Source organism: Cimex lectularius, unplaced genomic scaffold (genome assembly GCF_000648675.2).
Source record: "Cimex lectularius strain Harlan isolate CLEC.00 unplaced genomic scaffold, Clec_2.1 scaffold17, whole genome shotgun sequence".
Classification (NCBI taxonomy): Eukaryota; Metazoa; Arthropoda; class Insecta; order Hemiptera; family Cimicidae; genus Cimex; species Cimex lectularius.
In genome coordinates, this window is record NW_019392640.1 from 2342164 (window position 1) to 2356300 (window position 14137).

Sequence of the window (14137 nt, forward strand, 5' to 3'; positions counted from 1 at the left end):
ACTTACTTTTAGCGTGGCCGCATCGTAGCTCGCCATGCTCGTAACCTAAAAATAACACCATATTCTTTAGCCAAAGATAAAATGGAAATTTATCCAATCTTGTACTACCTTGAGGGCTCCGTCAGAACCCGTTGCGATGTGTGCTGCAGAAGGGTTCTGGACGCGGCACTCGCGCTACTTTGCTACCGATTTTAATCTCTTACGGGCACATATAAAATGAAAGGAAACTTCTCAGGAAATTAAAAGAAACTACTTGAAGGAATTAGTGAAATCGGAGGCGATTTGAGGTTAGCGGAATGTGGAATTGTAAGAAGGAAAATCGGTTGCAGGGGGAGAAACAATGTAAACAGGATGGAATCTAAAATTTGGCAGTAAATAAACGAGAAGGGATAGTACACTACAGTATACAGTGTAATCGGAAGCAAATTAGTTTGACGATGGTATCTGAACGGAAGAAAAACGGACAATGAAAAAATGGCGGAAACAAAGAGACGAAAAACGGATTAGAACAAGAGGGGAGCGACATGATTAAAGAATGAAAACGATTCTTTTGCGCGGACATGTATATAAAGTAAAAGGTGGCAGAAGAAATAAAAAAAAACTAAAAAATATTATTACAATATTTTATGTAAAGAAGTACAATAACTCTTCGAAGTCCTTTGGGATCGGAACAATCAATTGATTTAGGAAGCCCTTGAAAATCAAAATTCAACTAATAAATTGGAGCAATGCCTCCTATCGGGAAAACTTGGAACTCTGCCTTACAAAATGGAATAAAAAGTATTAAACAAGAAAGGAGTGCCACTTCGTTTGTAAGTATATTTGGTTAAGGCTACTTTTACTTGAACAATTATGAAACTACTTTAAGTTTTCTGAGCTTGAGATTCACGTTCAAAGTGTCTCTAGTTTTTCCTGACAGAATTGACATGTCTATGTCCGTGCTTTGAACATATAGGTTAGGAGGCCATTTAGAGATCTACATTTTGCCTTAAATGTCAGTACTGCTGTACTGAACCAAGTAATATATAATATAATATAGTACCAAGAAAAAAAAGCGTTATTTGGTTGTCCATCAGCAGAGTTGAAGTAGGAAATAAATTATCAAAAATATGTGTATGTTAGGGAATAATGATGACCGGTAGAGGTACGAGGGCATTCGCTGTCTTCCAACAAATAACTGTTTCTTGACATTTCTATATTTGGACAACACAATTAACAATGTAAGATGTTTATCAGCTCGACCCTCGTATTTGACTGACTCCTTTGGCTCCTTTAGGTTGGAGAGGAATCTAACATCTCAAAGGCATGACATCATAGTTATTCTTCTGGGCTAGCCAGCCTAGAGCAATGCCAATACGTTTAATCTCCCACATGTACATATTCAAAAGCAGAAAAAGAAAAGAATGAAAAATAACTCTAATTTTTAATTAATTGTTAATTACCCTTAATTGGGTACCAGGGCACACAGGACATAGGAGGCTGATAAATTAGCCAAGGAAAATTTGATATCTATCAGCCCTGAACCCTTTTCTGTATTCCCCTAAACATAGATCCATCTGACAATTACAAATATGTCCTCTATTCAATGGGAATGTACCACTGAACAGAGGTGAGCGAAAAGCTGTTGGGTCTAGAATGACAGTTGGACTGCAGTTATATGTATGTCTCGGGGTGGCAGAATCAAGTCTGAACAGATATTGACATGAAGAAAAAGAAAAAGTGAAACATGTCCCCTGTTGGTGCGAAGGTCTGTCCAGGTTGAGGAGGGGAAAAATAATGACACAAGCAGGACTCAAACCCACATCCTTCGGCTCGCATGTTTATTAAAATTCATTTTACATTAATACATCATATTACTGTAAAAAAGGAAATGTAAATAGCATGTAGCGATACTTTATAAGATTCTATTTATATATTTTCATAAAAGAAAAAAATAGACAATCATTAGACTGATTACATGATCTAGACACCCAAAACCATATTCTTCTTTTGTACGCACAAAGTTATATTTTAAAGAAAAAATATGCAAGATAAATCAAAATTTTACAATTTTTGAAAGATTTATTTAAAAAATTGTTTTAAATTTATATCCATAAATTAGCAGTACCCTAAAACAATAAGATTATATTGCAATTGACATTATCTTTTTAAAAATTTAACCAATAAATATAGTTTTCATACATTAATATCAAAATAAGTTACTTTTTTAGACTATTTACATTCATGTACACATGTTCACAATGTTTAAGCATGCTTAATATTAATAGAGAATTATATAAAGCTTGAACAGGCATTACAAAGTGTTTGACTTATTGATTCTTATCTAACACTACACAAATGATTATCAGAAGGAAACTGTTTTGACGTTTTAATCGTCTTTGGAAGTTGTACTCCTTACGTTTCACTCTATATAAATACATGGCTAGAAAAGTTTAAAAAAAATTACACTAACTAATATGTATCACAGATTATATAATCTTAATATCTACTTATAAAGTTTAATGAGAGATGAATCTAACATTATCCCTATTGAATAGTATGCAAGTCAGAAAAAAGGTTGTTTTTTTTTAAGTATAGATCGTACCAATGAAAGAGGTCTAATACTGTACCATTAAATCACTGGAAATTATTATTGTCCATGTGAGGAAAGGTTCTGTTCGGCAGTTCCATTCTATAAATCAGAAAAAAGTTGCATTTTCAATAATAAAATTAGAATCGCCACTTTTCCCTGAAAAAAGGCCAAGGGATTTACATTTACCAAATTTCATAGACAACACATTCACTAAAAAAAACTTTTCATGAAAATGCAAAATAATGTAGATTGAAAGAAATGAGGAAATTGGATTAAACATTATCCCAATACCAGCTTAAAATTATTTATTCCTTTTGCCTAGCATTTAGTAGTTTGGGAACAAAGTGATGGTAGTAATTCCTCGTGAAGTCGATCATTATGTCTTGCGTACAGTCAGGAAGGGTGTCCTTCCAGACAGCTGGTGACCCTGAGTAGTTTGTGAAGGAAGGGACTACTGTTTCAGGAGGGACGATGGCGTCGTCCTCAATCTTGCAACAGTCTTTTAATATACACCTTCGTCCCTTTAAAACAAAAGGAAATTACGTATTCAAGAATTTCTGAATCAATAAAGACTTACAATTACGACATTTTTCCCAATGTAAACGTATGAGCCGACAGCTGCAGCATTCACGACAGACCCTTCGCCGACAAAAACATGGTCTCCCATGTGCAATGGGAAAAAAGCGACTCTGAAACAAATGTACCAAAGTTGTAACGAGGATGAAATTTTGTACTTTTTTTTTTTTGCTCACCCTTTACTGAATTTCTTAAAAGGAGGTCTGATAACAGCATTGTGACTTATAATGCAGAATCGTCCTGTTCGCACATTGGCTAGGTCACCCCTGATTATAGCATCACTTTGTACGATGCACTTACCGTTGAGAACAATGTTCTGCGACCCGCAGAGCACAGTTTGTCGACTCACTTTATTACCTGAAGTCTAGAATATAACTATGATTAATTAATAGTCAATAATAGCATTAATAGATAAATCAAGATCATATGCAATGGCAAGAATAATATAAATTACAAAGCTAAATAAAACAATGTAGTAATTTAGTAGCAAGAGCTATTTCAATATTTTTTATTTATTATATTATTTTTTTAAATTGTATTACTATATATTTAATACCATTACTATTATTTATTAATTAGCAGTGCCAATTGCTGAAAGAAAATTTTATATAAGTTTGCAAGTTTGTACATGTAAATTAAAAAAAGAAGAGACTACTCAATAATAGGCAATCCGTACCTGCGTTAATCAGTCCTGTTGTCACTTATGAGGCCACAAGGCCAGATATGCTTTAATCATCAGGGAGGATTATCTGGAAGGGTGCTGGATGAAAGGTTACTGACTTAAACTGAAACTTCTTGAAACTGTTTTTAAGTTTATATATATAGAAAGGAGCAGTGATGATGGTTCGCAAGATTTTGGTTTGAAAGGATTGGTTATACTTAAACTTTTGTTGAACTCAAAAGTTTGACATCGTATGTCCAATGGGCCTCAGAATGGTGATGTAAATGAGGCATTTGTTTGTCAGAATTAGTTTTGATCGTTTATCCAGTAGTCTTAAGCATCTGTTGAGTTATTGTATTTTGAGTCGAATATGTGGGTTAGTAGATTTTAGTTTTTTGTTGTTTAGAATAGTTTTTTCTAGCCCAAAGTGACGGGCTACATTAGCTGATACGTTATGGTAGAGAACAAGCGCACGTATTTTTCTTAAATATTCTGCATACCAAAACATCCCGGGTTATACATTACCTGGTATACATGCTTTTAAGAAAAAAATTAATTAATTATTACAAAACTGATGAACTCACTCGATAAGTTGACTCTGGAAAGGATGAAATTGAACTGAATATTTAATCAAAACAGTGTAAAAGGATTAGAATCACTATATAATGTTAAACAACAAGTTATTATGGAAAATAAAGAAATGTACGTTTATACTCAATACAAAAGGCAAATACACGGACTATGAGTTGTTTTTTTTTAAATTGAATATTTACTTTTATAACATTGAAAACTTACGGTTTCGACATATTCGGCCTTGTCGTAGTAGAAATCGGTCAGCTCCATCTTTACAGTCGTTCAGCTTGTAAAGTCTTTAAAATTCTAGAGATATGAGAAAAAACCGACTAATAAACTGACGTTTATGTAACAGCTGAGAAGGTTATTTTATGCTACACCGCTCCTCGATGGTTTTCGTTATGTCACATTATGAGACTGGTCGTACAACGATGTTGAAATTACTACAATTGATTATTACTACAATTTAAAAAATTATCTAAGATAATGAAAACAAGGAAAAAATTAAAATGACTACAATTAATTAAATTACTGCAATCTTAAAATTAAAACAAGGAAAATAACAAAAATTGAAATTACTACAATTAATTAAATTACTGCAATCTGTTAAATTAATTAAGATAATAAAAATAACAAAAATAGAAATTAATTAAATTTCTGCAGTGTTAAAAATTAATTGAGATTATGGAAATAACAACAAATTTAAATTACTACAATTCATTAAATTACTTCAATGTTAAAAATCGATTAAGATAACGGAAATAACACCTTACTTAAATTACTACAATTAATTAAATTAATTCAATGTAAAAAAATGGATAAAGAAAAAGAAGTGTTATTGTGTTTTGTTTCTTATTATTGTTATGTAGAATTATTTTATTTATCATATTTGAATGGAAGAATAAAAGGGTAAGGATGAGCCTGTACTCATGCTGAGACTGTTACTAGTCTGACTCCATTATTATTATTATTATTATTAATAGCCATATAAGCCTATGGGAAATGTGTGGTGATTAGTGACCGTTAATCAATAATTATTCAGAAATCGTGAGATGCGGTCTGGTGTGATGTAGGTTTCCTACCTCAACTTTACATCTCACCATCCTCTTCATACAATAATAAACACGGCCAAAGGGTTACTTCACAGAATGATTACCCTAAGCCATGAATCATTTCACCACAAGAACATAAAGATATACAAACAGATCCTCCATAACAATCTACCCTAAACACATTATTAACAGAATAATCAACAACTACAACTCAGCCCTAACACCATCCACTATTACTAATAATACTACATTAAGCCTATCAACTACAAACATACCAGCCTACATTTCCATGCCATTTATTGAAGGCCTATCACATAAATTAAACACATTTCTCTCGTCCGATAACTTCAAAATAGCTTTCAAAAATTATAAAACAATCCAAACACTTTTTTCCAAAATTAAAGATCCCAAACCAATAACAAATAAATCTGACGAAATCTACACGATCAACTGTACAACAAGAGAGTAAAGCAACATATCTGTCATTGCAAAAAACCTAAGCAAAATCCGACAGCACTCGCTACCCACCATGTTGAGCACCAACACAATTTCTACTTCAAAAATCCAAAAATATTACATACAGAACAAAACAAACATAAATGTAATTTCTTAGAAATGGTTTATATCAACAGAGATAAACACAGCATCAATTACAGAACAGATACATGTAAACTCAGTCGCAGCTACGCCAATATCATTNAAAAAAAAAAATAAATAAATAAATTTTGTATATAATTTAAAATGGGATTTTTGCATACATTTGGCCTTCCAAATTAAGAATTTTAAAAGGATAAATTAAAGCTTGGATAGCAATAGGATAAATTAGTTTACGTGTGAATGTTTGGAGTCAGAGCTTTATACCACTCAGAATGGACATAGCTAAACTAAGATAGAAGGTTTGGGATGTTACGGCGTGAAATGATCTTAGCAGTTAAAATGCCATTAAAATTAATAATAATAATAATAATAATTAAAATAAGGGAAATAACAACAAATTTAATTTACTACAATTAATTAAATTACTGCTATGTTAAAAGTTAGTTAAGATAATGGCAATAAAACTTACTTAAATTATGACAATTAATTAAATTAATGCCATGTTAAAAATTAATTAATATAATGGAAATAACAAAAAAATTAATTTACTACAATTAATTAAATTACTGCAATGTTAACAATTAATTAAGATATTGGAAATAACAAAAAAATTGAAAGTACTTCAAATAATTAAATTATTGCAATGTTAAAAATTAATTAAGATAATGGAAATAACAACAAATTTAAATTACTACAATTAATTAAACTACTGCAATGTTAAAAGTCGATTAAGATAATGAAAATATCAATTTACTTAAATTAATACAATTAATTAAATTAATGCAATGTTAAAAATTAATTGAGATAATTGAAATATGAAAAAAGCTATTGATCATTTAGGCCGTTTCTTCATAATCAGGTAAAAGTTAGTGTTGATCCAGGTATGATGCCGGCTGTGACTTTGAGTTGTACCTTGAATATGATTATCCAGTATATACAGAGTAAGGATGGGGAGAATATGGGTTATGCTGAAAGATGAGATGACAAAAGTCGAAAAATAATTTAGGTTAAAGGGCCATTACTCAACCAAACTGATAAGGATCACATTATAGACATTATCTTGTCTATAATCTGATCCTTATCAGTTTGGTTGAGTAGTTGAGATCAAATTATAGAAAGATAAACTTCTTACGCGTCGTTTTATGAAATTTTATTATGGCAACTGCCCTTCTGATCTGGCACAAAATTTGCAAAACCAACAGCCAAAAATTTATGGTACACGCTCTTTTCCAATTTTCATCATTCAAGGAAAAGACAAATGAAGTATTGAAGCACAAAGTTTCGCCTATTTGTCTGATCTGTTCATGCAGTCTTACTTGGTTATAATAATCCATCGGCCGTCTACTGCTTCTCTGCTTCGCTTACCTTCGAATTCATAAACTTTAACCTTCAACTTATAAACTACTTCTCTCCCTTAAACAACTGTAGTTTTATTTGCAATATGCTTAAATACTACGAAAACGCCAGAAATTATTTATTTGCGTACGCCACTAAATATGGATTTTTCGACTCGATAATTTTTTTTTCAACTTCTTTCTAGAAAATTAATTTAGAAAAAGTAGCGTATTATTAGCAAATGTAGTATTAGTTAATTTGGTTAAGGAGCAATGGAAACGCTATCGGGTGACGCGTCGCAGGGAGATCAACCATGCGTGCTTTGGAAGCTTTCCACTTCAGCGTGCTTCGGCAGACTTCAAATGCCTACATATTCAAGCGTAATGAAGTGCGGAGCGTAAATACAAACTTAAGGTTCTTTGCTCAAAAATCCGTTGCTGTTATTTTATAGAAAGTGTGATAAGCAAAGTAGTTTCACCTCTGACATAGTAGAAACTTGCTATTTCTTTAATCCGATGCATTATTACCAAACTTCCTCGTAACGTAACTTCCGGTTCTGTCTTAATCACAGCAAATACAATTTGGCAAATTCCTAAACGCCAAATTCCTTGAGGGCCAAGATCCTTGAAAAACTTCTCATACAACGCCTTTATCCAGTACTTAATTCTTTTCATTTAATCCCTGATCATCAGTTTGGTTTCAGACATCAGTACTCTACAGTTCAACAACTTCCCGCCCACCCTTCGATCCTGTCCAGGCAGGAGTCCCCCAAGGTAGTGTTCTTGGTCCAATCCTTTACATAATGTATACTGCTGTAATCCCTAAGTAACCTCAATACTTCCCTGTTCACATTGAAGATGACATTGAATTCTCTCCATTCACAATGATCCTGTCTTTGCTGTTCTTTTCCTTCAGTGTCACCTTCCTTTCTTGAGCCTTGGTCAGAGAAGTGGAGGGTAAAAATAAATAAATATAAATGCTAGTACTTTAACTTCCAGTATACCTCAACCGTGTTCATCTTTCCATGACTCACTGTATTCGCTGCTTTGGACTATATGTCGACCAACGCCTGACGTTGGATCCCTATACTAGACTTAAACGATACAAACTTCTCTCTCGATTTTGAGAAGACAATCCAAACGTCCCCTTAACTATAAAAAATAATCTATAGAAATACAATAAATTCCACTCCTCTCATTACCTTAGTAACGCAACTTTGTTCAGAGCTAGTTTGCTTCCTGATAGTCCACAACCCCGACTAAAACGGCGATAGCCTCGTGATCTCATCTTGAGTGATAGCGAGTGACAAGTCAATGTTTAGGTTTACTTATAAAGGAGTGTCATTATTGAATGACTTCTCCGCTCATGTCAATACAAGACGATTATATTTCTCTCTCACCATTGTATTTGCTTGTTGAAAATTCTATAGTTATAAATTTCAAAACGAAAAAAATAGAAATTGACATAAAATTTTTTAAATGATCAAAAGTAGGTTTAAATCGTGATACGTTTAGATAATGACTATGTCATGGTCGAGTTGGTCCAGTTGATGTAGGGTGGCAGTAAAGTAAAAATATACACTTTGCATTTTTTTAAACTAAAAAGAAAGAAATTTTGTCAGCATCGATCATTTTGGTCTGTCTATGCGGTTTAAAGTTTATCAGGCGTATTTTGGCTATGGTTCTTGCTGCACACTCCTTTTTTTATATTCAACTTTAATTTTTCCTTTGTATCGTGACATATTCCTGGTAGTAAAGGAGATGTAGCACATTTGCCAAAATCCACGTTTCATGCCAAGTCATTTGTCCGTGGAGCCGTATAGCGGTGGGAACCGAAGAGGTTTCTCCTCGGTTGGATTTTTAAGGCTTCTCCTTTCTCACGTTTTAATGTAATAAAGCGAATGAACTTATCAGGAGAAACAGTGGTTAAAGAAATCCATTTAGTCAGTGTGAACCGTCTTCAAAAACCCCAGGCGCCGAGTGAAAGAAGAAAGTACGATTTCGAACGTGTGTACCAATAATTCTGTTGATAAATCCTTAAGCTTAATATTGGGTGTAGATGTAAATGGATTTTGTCTATAAGAACGATGTCAACTTTTTTTGTATAATATTTTAATATATGGATAATCAGAAGAGAAAAACACAAAGAGGTTGATGGAAAGCAAAACATTTACTTTTTATGTGTTTTTATATGTGCCTTAATATTTTCATCTAGATAATTACTTTTGAATGTTAACAGCGTTTTAGTTTTGTATATTCCTTCGTTTCCATCAATCATCATGCTAGTAAAGATAGGGATATTCGAGTAAACTGTGAATAAACCCGTCAACTTTGGACGATCGACCATTATTCAAACAGTTGAGGTTTACTGCTGCCTTGCAAGTTACACGGTAAGTTAGGTTTATGATTTTAGTCAGCTTGTCTCTGTTCACGTCCGCGGCACTATGTTTTACTCCATTTCACGTTACTTTTCCATGTTTTATTTCTACTTGTTCGCGACGATATTCACTAAAACACGTACGTCTCTCCATTTCCAGCCGTTTCCATTTTGTTAAAACTAATTAAGACCCATGAATCTGTTTCCAGAAGCAGAGGGCTCACGGCGAGCCATTCAGGCCTGGGAGAGAGGCAGAACGAAGTCTGGATTCCTCAATAAAGGAGAAAAGGTAAGTCTGAAAAATTATCTTGTTCCTATTTTCAACCGCCTTTACGGCAGAAATCTTCTTCAGGCCATAACATTGGGACTCCGGGCCGGCCATCGTTTATTTCAATTATTCAGTCCACTTAATCTCTCTAACTTCACCTTTTTATTTAAAAGTTCAATCTCGGAATCCCTGTAAATTATCCTTTTATTATTTTTTAAGCAAATTTTCACATACTGTAAAATACCGTCGATAGGTAAGAACACGTTCGGTTTATCCATAAAGGATTAATACAATAAAAGTAGCCTTCTGCTCAATTGTTTACATTACGCGAAGATCAAAAAATTTAAATGTTAATTTAATTTTCTCAAAAGTTATATTGCCTTTATGTTTTTATTTCTTCAACTAAGTGTTCAAGAAGTTTTGTCATTTAGTTTTATTAACTCTCGTTTTTTCATACTGCCAAATAATTCAAATATATTCAAATAATGATATAATAACAAATAATAATTGAATATATTCAATATTCAAATAATGTACATAACCGTTCCAAAATTTATTTGAGCTTCTTGCCGTAAAGTTCATCTCTTTATAAGTTTAACTTCCTTTTTTCCAACCGTCTTCAGTTTGAATCGCCATGGCGGAGGGTTCAAAACTCAATTTTCAAATATTAGAAACTAAGCATGAAACAATTTTCCGCCGTCTTCAAAATTATATTGTAAAGCAAAGACTTCAGCATGGAAGATGTTGAGATGTGTTCGAGGGGCTTTGCCTAGAGTTTAGTTCTGCCCTTTTACCTTTTCTCCTCTCCATGCTCCACCTTCGATTCATTTGTTCACCATGTTAGGGCCCTTTCCTGAAACTTGAGTTTATCTTTCTTACAAAGGTCTCTATTAACTATGATAGTTGGAAGGGTCGTCAAAGTTGAGTTTTTCTCTGATTTTGTCAGGAACCGTTATAGCTATCTTATTTATTTTATTTTTCTACAGAAATCTTTGGTGGCTGCTCCTTAGATCTAGTTTTATTTCCTTGAATCTCAGAGAGAGGATGTATGTATTTCACCTTTTATATTAAGAAACACTAATCTTTGAGAACTATGTAGCTAGTTCAAGGAGACAGACTTGTTTAGTGTTTTTGACCACCATACTAGAGCTCCATATGTGACCTGGGGTCTGACTGTTGTAGTTTATAACCAATACGCCATCCTGGGGTATATTCCCCAGTTTTTACTATATAATCTCTGACCAATGCTTAGTGGAGTCCTGGCTTTAAGCAGAATGTTTCTCCATTTGAGCCTATATTCAAGGTGGTTGATAATCTATCTTGGTGTAATTGTTACGAAACTCCAATTGAAATGTAATAATAGGGTGCTTTATTCACTGTAAATAAATATTTGCCTCTGTACGAGTTTACGGAGGAAATTTGAACACGGCGCTTCGATATACAGTTGCGCACGACGCGCAGGTCACGCGAGTTTAGCCGTGGGCCCATCCATTCCAATGTACCCAATACATGCCTTGCTCAACTTATTTAAAAAGTTTCAACTCCACTCCGACCATCCAAAGCCGTTTAACAACAAATTATAAGCAAGTTTTTTTTTCTCTCACCTTAAGTAATCTACTCTTCTCTTCTCTTGTACAAAACCGAAATGTGACAAGCGTATTTCCCGTACAACCTCAAAAATTCTTCTACCCTTAAAAACTGGATATGCGGACACGATCAAGGCACTAATGGACAAGTACGTACGTTTTGTCACCAATAACAACAATGTTTGGAATGATAAGATAACAAAAATATCCGTGTTTAGTTTCCCCTGTAAACACTTACCTCTTCAATTGTTATGATTCTGTCCGCCCGCTTTCCTTCTTTTCACAATCAGGCGACCTAACGTCGTAATACAACAAATTTAATTAGTATTCAATTCGACAACCAAAACGGTGTTTCAAACTCCAAAAAAGGTATTAAATCCGTATATTATAATGAAAGCGAATGTTACTTGAAAAACATAGATAATATTCGCCTTAGTTATTAACCCTCAAGCCTTACTAAACATTTTATTACAATGAATAACCCCTAGATGATCCGCAATAATAATATTGCTGTTTCCACAATTTATAAAACCTGCATTCTTTCTTTATGTGATTTATGACTGATTAAAAAAGTTGAAAATACTAATGTTTCTCCTTATGTAATTTGTATACAAATATTTAATAATTTGAGATGGGGTTGTTTTTATTGTTGATAAGTGTCCAAATATTAAGCATTTTTTAATAATGTAAATGAAAAATGTTATGAACCAAGTGTTAATATATTTTTAAAATAATTAAATAAACGGAAAATATAAAGGGAAGTCTGTCTCATCGCAAATAAATGTGACGATTGTATTTGTGTATGGTTTTTAAGACGTGATGGCTGTAAAAAGGGTTGAATTTTGATTTGACTGTCGAACTTGTTTAAATTGGCCTACTCCGGCCGGCCGGAATGAATGGGTTAGGAATCAGCTGATCGGCAGCCCTGACTACTACGGCAAATAACTTCCGCTCCGATCACGCCGCCCGACAGCATCAGCCGGAAACGGGGTAGAAACATTTTCGACGAGTGCACCCCCGGCATTGAGAAAAGGGGTCGAATTTTGTAATTTTTTCTCCGTCCCGATTTTTGAAAAGAGGGTCGTGGACGGATGTGTGAATGGAGGCGTTTTATGGTGTCGAGATATCGTGTGGGCAGAGTGCGCGCTGCCCGGTGCGCAGACCTTCGTCCGACTCAGTAGAGGTCGTACTTCCCGTGAGCCGTCCCTCATCACGCCGGCAAATGCGTTCCGAAATCCGCGAACGTCTGTCGCCCGGGCGGTCCTCGTCCTAGGAGAGCGGGGTCTCGCCGTGTCGGTCGAGGCTCGCCGCCGGTTTTTCCTTCGGGACGCAGCGACATCGCACGGGTCCCATTGAGTGGAAGACGGGGGATCAATACGAAGCCGTGACGTCACCTCGCCCCAGGAGCCGGATTGGGCACTCGCCTTATTCCCCCCGTGCCTGGTGAATGAGTAATTTTCGATGGGGCGGAGTTGTCGGGCTGCGGAGCGGGAGTCGTCGGCGAGGTGCGTTCGGGTGGAGATGTAACTCTGGCGAGGGCCATGTCGCCGCCTCCATCCAGGCATGTTGCTAACACTGCAGCGCCCGCTAGACTCCCTTAAGAGCATGGCTGAAGGTGGGCCCGATCTCTCCCACCTCACTCCCGAGGAGAGGCACATCATAGAGTCTGTCATGATGAGGCACCAACAAGAAGAAATGAAGGAGCACGAGATCATGAGGTAAGCGCCACCCAGAAAATTATTTCAACGGCATACCGAGCATCGGAAAGCGACACCGCCGAAACCCTTTAAAGTAAACACGGCTCAAAACCTCAGATCCCGGTGTTGTTTAATTGTAGAAAGAAGCGTCCTTGTAATTGGCATATTTCATGCGTCCTCTCATTGATTCGGATAAGTGATAAAGGACTAAACACAACTTATAAATAAGGTTATATATTGACGGAGGGGGGGGGGGGGGCGTGACCTAGATCCGTTCGGCTGCAATATGCTAGCGCATGGGGCACTGAAGTGTTCGACGGCGTTTTCCAGATCGGCGGACCCTCGGGAACCCCATGGCCAGGGCACGGTGCGCCCACACGTTTGCCTGGGATCCAATGGCCGACATCTACCAACGCTCCTTCCAACGAATACGCATTAGTGCCGAAATTCGATTTCACATTCGGTCCTGAGTCCGTGGCGCTGAACCCGAGTACCAAAATTCTAAGTCCTTTTTGAGTGGACGACCCTTTAAGTCATATGTCAAAATGTACACAATGAGTACGAACAACAGAACAATTTATACAATTCTCTGTTTTGTTTTAACTGTTTTAAGAACTTGATTTATACTTTTTACCTCATTTTATTCCTTATTATTTCCGAATTAGCCGTTTTTTATTTGTTTTTTGTTTTTTTTGGAATACCAAACAACATGGTTTCGGTTTTTGTGTGTATATATTTCGGGACAACCTGTCTCCTATCACGTATCTGGGAGAATGTGTCATGCACAATATGACAATTAATTTTCAAAAATAAACAAGACAAAATAGTGAAAAGTTTCAAAACT

General features: G+C 35.2%; 2 protein-coding genes across 2 annotated transcripts in view; one reads left to right on the top strand and one right to left on the bottom strand.

Annotated features, from left to right (window-relative positions):
• Positions 1–1791: 1791 nt before the first annotated feature.
• On the bottom strand, positions 1792–4740 carry LOC106672287 (dynactin subunit 5). The gene is made up of 4 exons (XM_014403597.2): positions 4605–4740; positions 3325–3512; positions 3150–3261; positions 1792–3093 (listed from the first exon to the last, which is right to left on the bottom strand). The coding sequence occupies exons 1-4, from the start codon at positions 4650–4652 to the stop codon at positions 2878–2880; spliced, it is 564 nt and encodes a 187-aa protein (XP_014259083.1). The 5' UTR covers positions 4653–4740; the 3' UTR covers positions 1792–2877.
• A 7635-nt stretch (positions 4741–12375) lies between these two features.
• Positions 12376–14137, top strand: part of LOC106672257 (regulating synaptic membrane exocytosis protein 2) — a 77787-nt gene continuing 76025 nt past the window's right edge. The window contains exon 1 of the mRNA XM_024228813.1: positions 12376–13314. Within this exon, the coding sequence (XP_024084581.1) occupies positions 13160–13314 (155 nt within the window). The 5' untranslated portion in view covers positions 12376–13159. The remainder of the gene's footprint in view (positions 13315–14137) is intronic.